The sequence below is a fragment of the Leptodactylus fuscus genome, chromosome 7, assembly GCF_031893055.1.
Source record: "Leptodactylus fuscus isolate aLepFus1 chromosome 7, aLepFus1.hap2, whole genome shotgun sequence".
In the NCBI taxonomy this organism is placed as follows: domain Eukaryota; kingdom Metazoa; phylum Chordata; class Amphibia; order Anura; family Leptodactylidae; genus Leptodactylus; species Leptodactylus fuscus.
This window is the reverse complement of record NC_134271.1, coordinates 84354977-84367062: the sequence shown is the minus strand read 5'-3', so window position 1 is coordinate 84367062 and position 12086 is coordinate 84354977. Positions and strand designations below refer to the sequence as shown.

Here is a 12086-nt window from a genome sequence, read left to right as displayed (position 1 = left end):
CTGTGGTCTGAGTCATGGTCATCCCTGAATATCTCCTATGTATGGATGCTGTTTTATCTGGTTGTCTATTTGTGGAAAAGCTGAGTGATGGTCCTTATGGCTTTCTTTATGGTTGTTACCTAGCTATTCTATTATCTTGGACCTGCAGTTTATAACTAAATACTGTGTGTGGGTTAACCCCAGGCCAGTTAATGTTTTTTCTCCTTAGGCCTTAAGCAGCAGTGTACACATATCTTAGCTCTTAATCCCCCCCAATATCTGCTCTTTTCATTCTAGGTCTTTGTCTAGAAAAGCTGCCAAGTTCTTCCTCTACTAATAGTCTTCATGTGGATCGGGACCAAGAAATAATCACATGCTATGAGAAGGCCGGAGACATTGCCTTATTGTACCTGCAGGAGGTGGAGCGGGTGAGCACCCTTGTCAGTCATGTCTGACGGTTTTGATTGCACCAAGTGTGTGGACATCTGAATGGCCCCTCCTTGATGGAGCAGCCTGTATAATCCAAGATATATTTCAAAACTATCATAATGAAACTGTGTATGTTTGGGGTGGTTCTTTCCATGAGGTAAAGGGAAATGTCTTCAAAATCCCCCTCCAACTGCAGGAGGGGAGTAGGGTTGGCATTGTGGCAGGTGAACAGTCAAAATTCAATCTTTCCCATCCGTATGTTAGGTAACAAGGAAAAAGCAAAAAGAAAATGAAAGGAGTTCAGAAGCATTTCTGATCTGACATCATATTAAGAAATACACCAGTTGTTTTCTAGATTCCTCACTTACCCTCTGCGAGTGTCCGCCTAGCTACCATTCCGTAGGTGGGTCTCGCATTTCAACCACATTCCTCCACCTCATTTGCTACAATCCAGGGTCAGACTTTCTTCCCACAGAACTTCAGTTAGTAAGCCAGAAATCCAGCAGAAAAATGTATCTTCATGGGACCATACTCGAGTATATTCTGCATATGAAGGTATTAAAGAGGATCAAACAAAAAGGATAAAGTGATATTGTTTATTTCCTTTATCCCTTTCCTTTGGTTTGCTCTACTTATATCTTTATATGGAGGATATATTTGGGTGTGGGCCACATGAAGATGTTTTTCTTCTTGACATCTGATCTGGAGGCATACTGGTTTTCTTGTAGAGGCTGGAAAGACCAATGGGTCTAGTGCTGTAGTCTGTTCTGTGTAACATCTATGTGACATCGAGTGGGGAAGGGGTTCACAGTAAGGATAACAAAGAACAATATCCTGTATTCAGCAACAAATTAAGGGACCGCAGGGTGAATCAATAGACTTTTATTCACTCTCTCTTCCTATCACCAGCAAATATAGCAAACATATCTCCTGTGAATTTTTTTACCCCCTACAGCTACAGAGGTGGCTTGTGATCATTAATACATCATGTAAGCCCAAGTCTAGAGATATTGGGAGTTATACATTACTGTCGATTACAAGTGAGAAGTGGAAATGAAGCTTAGGTCTTCAGAGACTGATATTAATTAGATGTCTTCACAACAAGTCAGCAGTGGGAACACGTACTTAATGGAGCAGGCACCAGGACCCATGAATGTGCGAGCACGGCTCTGCCCTATACCTCTGGGAGGCACCATTCCTCCAGAAGTGGTGACCTGTAATTTTGGTTAAGATAGATGTCTTTTACAGTGCCTACAAGTAGTACCGTATTTTTCGGACTATAAGACGCACTTTTTTTCCCCCAAATTTCGGAGGAAAATGAGGGTGCGTCTTATAGTCTGAATGTGGGTTTGCAGCATGGCCGCGCTACTGCCACCGCTGGTTTTCTTCAGCGGCAGTAGCGTGGCAATCTGCAGGCCCCGGCAGCTAAGACAGTCCCCGGCATCTGCTGTAATAGACCGGCGGATGCCGGGGAGTGTCTTAGCTGCCGGGGCCTGCAGATTGCCGCGCTACTGCCACCGCTGGTTTTCTTCAGTGGCAGGAGCGTGACTATACTGCAGGCCCCGGCAGCTAAGACACTCCCCGGCATCCGCCGGTCTATTACAGCAGATGCCGGGGACTGTCTTAGCTGCCGGGGCCTGCAGATTGCCGCGCTACTGCCGCTGAAGAAAACCAGCGGTGGCAGTAGCGCGGCCATGCTGCAAATCCACTCCTCCTCCACAGGTCCCGGCAGTCAGTTAGCCCCCCCCCACCGGCCCCATACCTTTAGTGATGCGGGCCGGCTCCTGCACGGCGAGGCCGCAGGAGCCGACCTGTTCCGATGACAGCTGGGAGCCTAATGAAGGCTCCGAGGCTTGTCATAGATATATATTACTATCGCGGCTGGTCTATGACCCTCCGCGATGGTAATGTATAGAATCTCCCATAGACGGCAATACACTTGTATTGCCGTCTATGGGACTTGCAATCAAATGATTGCAGGTTCAAGCCCCCTAGGCGGGGGATATTAAAATAGTAAAAAAAAAAAAAACACTTAAAAAAAATATAATAAAAAATAAAATAAATAAAAGTTCACCTCCTTTCCCTAGAATACATATAAAAGTATAACATTACTGTGAAACATACACATTAGGTATCCCTGTGTCTGAAAATGCCCAGTCTACTAATATTTTTATGTACAGTGAACGTCAAAATCAAAAGTGCTAAACTGCCGGGTTTTTCTCTGTTTTGCCTCTGAATTAAATAAAAGGTGATCTAAGCAATAAACATTTCCCAAAATGGTATATCTAAAAAGTACACCTGGCCCCACAAAAAAAAAACGCCCTATACGTCCCCGTACAGCTGCAGGGTCACCTGTCAATGTGGCCTTGCAGCTGTTCCAAAACTACAACTCCCGTATATTAAATATTTTACCATTTTTTGCCTGAAATTTTTTTTTCCCTATTTTTCTCCTCTAAAACCTGGGTGCGTCTTATAGTCCGAAAAATACGGTATTCAACCCCCTGCAGATTTAGCAGGTTTGATAAGATGCAAATAAGTTAGAGCCTTCAAACTTCAAAACAAGAGCAGGATTTATTAACAGATGCATAAATCTTACAAACCAAAAAGTTATGTTGCTCAGTTAAATTTTAATAAATTTTAAACATAAAAGTGTGGGTCAATTATTATTCAACCCCTAGGTTTAATATTTTGTGGAATAACCCTTGTTTGCAATTACAGCTAATAATCGTCTTTTATAAGACCTGATCAGGCCGGCACAGGTCTCTGGAGTTATCTTGGCCCACTCCTCCATGCAGATCTTCTCCAAGTTATCTAGGTTCTTTGGGTGTCTCATTTGGACTTTAATCTTGAGCTCCTTCCACAAGTTTTCAATTGGGTTAAGGTCAGGAGACTGACTAGGCCACTGCAACACCTTGATTTTTTCCCTCTTGAACCAGGCCTTGGTTTTCTTGGCTGTGTGCTTTGGGTCGTTGTCTTGTTGGAAGATGAAATGACGACCCATCTTAAGATCCTTGATGGAGGAGTGGAGGTTCTTGGCCAAAATCTCCAGGTAGGCCGTGCTATCCATCTTCCCATGGATGCGGACCAGATGGCCAGGCCCCTTGGCTGAGAAGCAGCCCCACAGCATGATGCTGCCACCACCATGCTTGACTGTAGGGATGGTATTCTTGGGGTCGTATACAGTGCCATCCAGTCTCCAAACGTCACGTGTGTGTTTGGCACCAAAGATCTCGATCTTGGTCTCATCAGACCAGAGAACCTTGAACCAGTCTGTCTCAGAGTCCTCCAAGTGATCATGAGCAAACTGTAGACGAGTCTTGACATGACGCTTTGAAAGTAAAGGTACCTTACGGGCTCGTCTGGAACGGAGACCATTGTGGTGGAGTACGTTACTTATGGTATTGACTGAAACCAATGTCCCCACTGCCATGAGATCTTCCCGGAGCTCCTCCCTTGTTGTCCTTGGGTTAGCCTTGACTCTTCGGACAAGCCTGGCCTCGGCATGGGAGGAAACTTTCAAAGGCTGTCCAGGCCGTGGAAGGCTAACAGTAGTTCCATAAGCCTTCCACTTCCGGATGATGCTCCCAACAGTGGAGACAGGTAGGCCCAACTCCTTGGAAAGGGTTTTGTACCCCTTGCCAGCCTTGTGACCCTCCACGATCTTGTCTCTGATGGCCTTGGAATGCTCCTTTGTCTTTCCCATGTTGACCATGTATGAGTGCTGTTCACAAGTTTGGGGAGGGTCTTAAATAGTCAGAAAAGGCTGGAAAAAGAGATAATTAATCCAAACATGTGAAGCTCATTGTTCTTTGTGCCTGAACTACTTCTTAATACTTTAGGGGAACCAAACAGAATTCTGGTGGTTTGAGGGGTTGAATAATAAATGACCCTCTGAATAAACTTTTCACAATTTAAGAAAAATTAAACAAAGAAATAACATTCTTTTTTGCTGCAGTGCATTTCACACTTCCAGGCTGATCTACAGTCCAAATGTCACAATGCCAAGTTAATTCCGAATGTGTAAACCTGCTAAATCTGCAAGGGGTTGAATACTACTTGTAGGCACTGTATATGTAATGCCTGGAATGGCAGTCAGTTTGTTGGTATTTTTTATTTTTTTTATTTTTTTTTTAAGCATGCCAGATTACCAGGATTTCTGGACCAATGGATGTCAAAGAGACTTTACAGTAAATTGAGTCATATTCTTGAAAATTCCATCATCCACAGCTCTGTATTTTTCAGTATATATGTGCCTTCTAGGTGTAATATTATATGATAACGTATGGGTTACCGATGTAAAGGAGAGCGGATGTGAACCCTCAGTGCCATTTAACCTGTGTGACTTTGGGCCACTCCCAAGGGAATTATATAAGTAGCCATCCTAGTCTTCACTCTTCAACCTCCATATGAATATCTGGTCATCGCTGTTGGAAGATTACAGTTCGCTGTTGATGTGGTCCTGGTGTAGGTGGCAGCCGACCCAAAGGCCATAGAAATGCAGGAACTAGCTGGGCTAGAGACCTATTTTGCTTGGGTGCTGTGTTGATGCCAGTGCATTCTGGGATTGGCTCAAGGGTACACGTGTACATGAACCCTTCAAGTTTCTGAGAGGGAGAGTGTACCCTCCTGGTGCATCAGAAGCAGGAGGGACGGCTTTATAGTGAACCAAGATAACCAGGTGATGGGCCTGCTGGGAGGAGTAGTATGACAGTTACTTCAGAGTGGTGGCTTTACAAGCAGATTACAAAAATTCCACAGTATTGTGTATGTATTGCATTAGCTATAGCCAGCCAAATAAAGTAAAAAGTGTCCAAATGTTTGTTACTACATTCACTGTAGATGTGTGCCATTATAATTGTGTAACAAGGTGTGTTTTATTTATTTTCCGCCAATTTAGGTGCAAACTGCAAATATTCAGAACCGGAGTCCAAAACCAGGCCCAGCAGCACCTGACCAGGAGTTGAGCTTCTTCCTGGAGACTGGGCTGCAGCGAGCACATGTCCTCTACTTTAAGAACGGGTGAGTCATGTCATTCTGATGCCACGTCTGTGGGGTCACCTACTGCTCCCTGTGATTGGCTGCAGCATCCCTCTATATGTGATATCTCCTTTGCACAGACCTGCAGCAGATTTAGGGAAGGGGGCTTAGTTTTGTTTATAATGAATTACACAGGTTCTCCCCTCACTATCATTTCTGTGGTTTTTGTTTCTTTTTTTGGATTATTTATCTGTGTTGTTTATGACATTCTGCTGCAGGATAAACTTTCACGAAGATGAAAAGTATGTATTCCACTCTTACTTGTCACTCGTCTAGAGACCCCTTAGACTTGTGCATGTGACCACAGTACTCCTGTTGTTCCTGTATACTCCCCTAACTCATAGGGTTCCAATCTGTAGTGTCTCCTGCTTTATGGCTTCATCCATAGGAAAAAAAAAAAAGATAAAAAGAAAATGAATAGAGACGAACTTGTCTGTATTCATTTTTCACAACTTCAAAGCTTGGAGATGTTTAATCTGTCATTAATCATTAAAATGCTGATGGTTTCCTCTTACGTTGCAAGAATTCACCACCTGTCTATTCAATATCTGCATTAAGCATATTCTGCTATTGACAATGTACAGAAAAGCACTTTGTCTCCAACAATGCACTGCAAAAGTGTCAGATTTACTCCATGTCCACAGCACAGCATGTTCTGTTCAGACACTGAATAAGCAGGTGCCAGTCAGGAGAGGTGAAGCATTGCATCCTGAGATAAAACAATGAAAAAAGAATAGAACGCATCCTTGGATGTGACTGCATTAAAAGACGAGATACATCTTAATATCAGTATGAGGGAAGTAAAGTAAAGGTTTTATAAACATCTCCTTCGTGATATGTGATCTTTTACCCTTTTAAAGAGAGTCTGTCACCAGAACCCAGCCTCACAGATCGGTTAGGATCACCTGAATCAAACAGTGTTTTCCCTTGTGAATTGGTGCTGAGATGCTGCTATTTTTGGCAATATGCAAATTGGCTTTTTGGAGCAACAAGGGCATTGCTCTTGTTCCACAGAGTTAAGTTGCAACACTGTTGTTGCTCTTAAGAGCTCATATGCATAATGAGGAAATGGAAGTGTCTTGGCAATGGAGGCAGCAGTTCACATGGCGAAAAAACTGTGGGGCTGGGTTCTAGTGACAACCTCCCTTTAAAGGGACTGAAAATGCATTCATTCTCCCTGTGAATGAAGTGTCAGTGCGCTTGCGTAGCCAGTGCTCTATTCACTGCTATGGGGCTGCTGACAAGTCTCTGGTCATCTGATCACTGGGGGATCCAGTGGTCGGACTCCCAGAGATGTGACACTTCTCTCATATTCTGTGGGAAGGGGTTAAAGGGTCCATAATGGGACAACCCTTTAAAAATTGGACTCTGGCCCTATCCATACACTACTGATTTAGCAATTTCATCATATTATGAGGGATTTTATGCAGCTATGTAGTCCTAGAGTAGCTCAAAGTCCATTATTGGGGAAGTTTTGCTACTCCTGTCCGATTTAGACCATGGAAGTTTAGACTAGATATGCCAGATTAAACACAGTGGTTGATGCTGGATGATAAATCTGGCTCATCTTTAGACTATCTAGTCTGACCCTATAGCACCTATAGATGCCTTACTTTGCCCCAGAATTTTGCAGTCAAATTCTGGGGCACATTATTGTAACTTAAAGGAGTATTCCCATGAAAATAACCGGATTTAAATTTGTAGGCAATTAAAAGTTGAGCATTTTTCCAAATAAATACATTTTATAGAATTTTAAAGACTTTCTTTAAAATTGGTGAGTCTGTTGTATGGTTCGGTTGCCAATAGAAACAGCCATGAATTCAGGGAACTTTCAGCCATGATTTTCTTATTGTGGCAGAGTTATATTCTAATACATGTAGTGTTCCTGCCTTGTAACCTATACGTAATAAGGAAATCATGGTTGGGTTTCTGACGTGTCAGATCCTTACAAATGGTTGTATTGATTGGCAACCGATTAAGTCAACAATTTGTCACCAATGAGCCTATTAGAGAAAATCTTTAAAACTCAGCAACATTTTTAATAGTTTCAATGTTTAATTCTCTGCAATTCTAAATATGGTCATGTTTATTGGAAAAACCCTTTAAGCCACAGCTGTTCCGTTATACCAAGCCAAGTAGGCAAACGAAGGTGTCTAAAACACGCAATAGATATGATGCAAAGCATGTAGGACAGTGTTTTGGCACATACCAAGACAGAATTCTGTTAATTTGTATTTGCACAACATGTTGTAGACAAGAGCTCACTCCAAGTTTTGAAATTGAGGAGTTAAAACTCTCTTCTCATTGTATGTCCAGCCTCTGCTGATCTGTGTGCAATGCGCTCCTATTACTCCTCCTGACCACCTCAGTGCTAAAGTAAAAGTCATGCTTGCTCTGGGGTTGCCATGGGTAGCTAACTCTTCTGTGCTTGAACATCCTGTCATGTGACCTCCACTCATATTAATGTATTATGACTGGAATGGATTTTCATGGTAACGCTAAAGCAAGCACAAGATTGACTTTACTGCAGCACAGAGAAGAAGATCAGGAAAACAAAATGTGGAAAATACTAGAAAGTGCCTTCAATATCATCAATCTCTACTGTCCTTTATCCACTGATCACATTTGCCTTCTTCTAATAAAAGTGATAATCTGGAAGCCACTTGTAATACCCCTGCTGACATATCCGATGCAAAGATTGTATGTTGAATTGCTCTGTGTTCAGTTTCATCTCTTTCTTTTTTGTGATCGTTGTATAACTTGTACAGTTTTGCTACAGATACTTTATGGTTTCAGGCACAGATTCTTGTTGGTCAACCCTTGCTCTGCAGCTACCCAGTATAGATGTGTGACCTATAGCATTAGACATCCTGAGCCTGCTTGTTCTTAAATAAGATGTTGACGTTGGGGGTCCCTCTCCATAACATCCGAGATTATAAACTGAATGACAGACTCTGTACTGGCTGCTAATAGTGTTTGTTGCCCTGAATCTGCTAACTATGTAAAAGATGAAAATAACTGAAGTGCTTTAATATAATATTTATAAGACTTTGGGCAGGAGCCTGAGGGGCTGAGATTTCCAGGATGTCTTCTCTTTTTCAGGGTGAAATCCTCCTCAATTAATGTAGACACAGTGTCTCTTCAGTATAATCCTATTGGTTTGGTCCATCAAATTCTCGTAGATGGTCCCTTCATTGTCGATGGGATTCAGTTGGATTTTTTAATTCGAAACCGCAGCCTCATAGAAGATGATACAGACTTACTGGTGAACTCTTTGGAAAGCAGAGATGGCTTTTACTATTTGTTTCTTTGGTTGTGTTAGCGGTGCTAGAGTGATCGATTATAATGCAGAGGCCCCACGAATCGGTAACACAGCAGCATTGTTAGTATATCCAGGGGCAGACCCTGGAATAATGGTGTCAAGGAGGAGGCTGCAGCAAAAGCTGAGATAAATTATTCTTTTTTCCGGAAGCCATCGGCAAGCTCAATGTTATCTTCAGGATTTGTTGGAAACAATTATCGTTATGTTAATCATTTATAAAGTATCCTGATGACCTCCTGTTACTGCGATTCCCGTCATTACAGAGATCAACAGGAGTCACGTGGTCTAATAGAATTTGCTGAATATCTTGAAGATTTATTCTGATGACTTCACATCATACCTCATCTTATGTCATGTTCTCTTGTCTCTGAGTGCAGCTTTCTCCTTTGCTCATTGTCACCCCTGCTGCAACATGCAGGAAAGTGACAACTACACTGTGTTTATTTGGCCTTATAAAAGTGGCTGCCATTGATCCCTACATTCAGCTGCAATGTCCGTTTTCATATTACTGCCTTCTTATAGCCAAGAATATAATACTGCCTTTGTGTAGCAGACTATAGCTATGACAGTATTTCTCCCTATTGTGGTGAAGTTAGCTCGGTAGAAGCAGTTGTGTGGACCCAAACAGTGAAGACAAGGACACAAACTATTCAGCAAACTGGTTTATTTAGAAAAAATAAGAAAATAAATAAACCTTCGGTTCAGTCACAAAATAAACAAAACAAAATACAGCCTTAACTGCAGGCAAAAACAAAACAAAATAAAAACCTGCTCGTCTGAGCCACTAGGCAAACAGAATGGATAACCTAAACTATACGTGTGTCTTACTTCCAGCCACACAAACAAAAAAGGAGCAATATTGTCTCACCGTTCCCAGGGATACAAGACAGAACCAAACACCTCCTTTCACTCCATAGATCTGCCATGAACTGCAGGCTCTGTAGCCTTTTATGGGTCAGTAATGAGCCCAGGATCTACACCTTGGCTGAGGCCTACTTCAAATCCACCCTGAACCACACACATCAGAATCCTGGGCTGATATACCCGGACTGCAGCACTTTGCCTGTCACCTTCTCACACTATTTACAAGAATATACAATATTACTGTTACACATGTAGAAGAATGTAGCTCTTTCATACAAGAATATAACAGCTATAATACTGTATCCTATGTACAATAACTAAAATATTATTACTCCCTATGTACAAGTATTCAGCTACCATAATACAGTCCCCTATGTACAAAATATAACTAGTATAATACTGACTGCTATGTATATGAAGTATTCATATTACGTGCAAGAATATAAATTGGGGGTCAGCAGCTTTTTTGTATGACTTGCCAACTTTTTGATGAAGTAGTCAGTGTGCCATGCAATAATTGTAAGCATGTCGACCCTTACATAAAAGTTATATAACACACATCATAACGGCAACCAATTCACTGGTTGAATACACTTCCATTTCGTTGTGATCCTTGTCCCTGACTTTTAGAAAGAGGATCCTTATCTGTTGAATATGACTTTTGACTAAACACGGATGTCAGTAGTCTATAGTAAGACAGCTTTGTGGAAGGCAGAGGACGCTCCTCTCACAACCATCTTTAACCCCATACAAATCTATCAAACCTTATTGAAATGAACAAACTCCACTTTAGTGTATTCAGACAATATCAGAGAGAGCTCTGTGCTGGGTGAATATACCTAAGTGTCATACACAAGTGTCAGAGATTGCTGACCTATGATATAAATACTATAATGCTGCTTCCTATGTACAAGAATGTAGCTACTATAATACTGCCTCCTATATACAAGAATGAAACTACAATAATAGAGCCTTATATTTAGTAGATCTCCTCCAGATTTACAATAATAATGTAATATGACCTTATAATATACTAGCTGGTACCCGCGACTTCGTCTGCGGTGATTGTGAAAGTGGGTATATACAGGCGCGGGTAAGGTTTTTGTACTGTGTATAAGGTATGGGATATGAAATGTAACTTTGTATCTTGTTTTTGCTGTAATTCTCAGAATACGTGAGACTTTTGTGTTGAATGTAATTTGTATTTCAGCTGCTATACGGTGTTGGTATAAACTGTACATAGTGTCTTTGGGACAGAGGGATTTCAAGTGAATATACTTCGATATACGACATTGTATGATTTGTTATTTTCCGCCAGTACATGTACATTTTGGGCACAGGATACTCTCGAGCAAGCAACATAAAGTCTGGCCCTGTGCATGACAGTTTAGTAACTCCATGTGCCTCTTATTAATAGCAATTAACGCCATCATGTCCCTCACATTAACCCTTGTGTAAGAGTTACTGATATGTGAGAGACTTGGAGGTAATAATGAAGTATCTTCATTATTGAGATCTTTTATTAGTACCTCCATATGTCTCACATATTAGTAACCTTTATATGGGGCACACAGGAGTTAATATGAGGGACATGATGGGGTTTATTCCTATTAATATGAGGCACACAGGGGTTAATATGAGGGACATGATGGGGTTTATTCCTATTAATGTGAGGCACACGGGTTAATATGAGGGACATGATGGGGTTTATTCCTATTAATATGAGGCACACAGGGGTTAATATGAGGGACATGATGGGGTTTATTGATATTAATGTGAGGCACACGGGGATTAATATGAGGGACATGATGGGGTCTATTCCTATTAATATGAGGCACACGGGTTAATATAAGGGACATGATGGGGTTTATTCCTATTAATGTGAGGCACATGGAGTTACTAAGACTAAACTAATAACCCCAAATGCCTGACATTAATGAGAACAGTAATCCTATGCACCTGTGTGTTTTTCAGTTTCACTTTGCTAGCAGCTTCCTCTTCTCCTTGGGGAATGTTTGCAGGATGCAGACCACTATAGCAGGCACAGACCTGAGCGATTAAGCTCCACCCCCTGGGTTTCCTGCACCCCTCTCAAAGGGGAGTGTCCTTATGCCTCAGCTCTAGCAGCCCACTGAAGAGACTCGAACTTCATTTAACTCTTGCAGGTCCTGTGCTGCTGGTGTGCCAGTGAAATATGGCAGGAGTGCCACTCTTGGCACGTGTGCCAGGGGTTGCAGACCTCTGCTGTAGAGGGTAATATGAATTTTGTGGCTTGCTATGGTCCAAAGTGTGTGAAATTGCAGAGATAGTGATGTGAGTTTGGGTTTTGTGGGGGTCCTGGGAAAAACGTATGTGCGCTATTGTGACGAAAAGTAGCCTATTGCGCAATCGAGTGTAGTGACTATGTTTGTGGAAATTTCAGCCAAATCGGTCGAGCGGGTTTTGCGTGATTGAG

General features: G+C 41.9%; 1 protein-coding gene across 6 annotated transcripts in view; it reads left to right on the top strand.

Annotated features, from left to right (window-relative positions):
• The window catches only part of TTC7B (tetratricopeptide repeat domain 7B), a 65645-nt gene that overhangs the window by 11555 nt on the left and 42004 nt on the right, over window positions 1–12086 (top strand). For 4 of the 6 annotated variants that reach the window (XM_075282382.1, XM_075282380.1, XM_075282379.1 and 1 more), the window contains exons 4-5: window positions 277–407; window positions 5306–5427. In XM_075282382.1, coding sequence (XP_075138483.1) covers window positions 277–407; window positions 5306–5427 — 253 coding nt within the window. Of the gene's footprint in view, window positions 1–276; window positions 408–5305; window positions 5428–5663; window positions 5688–12086 lie in introns of all 6 variants that reach the window. The other 2 variants (XM_075282381.1, XM_075282377.1) reach the window with 1 other exon arrangement.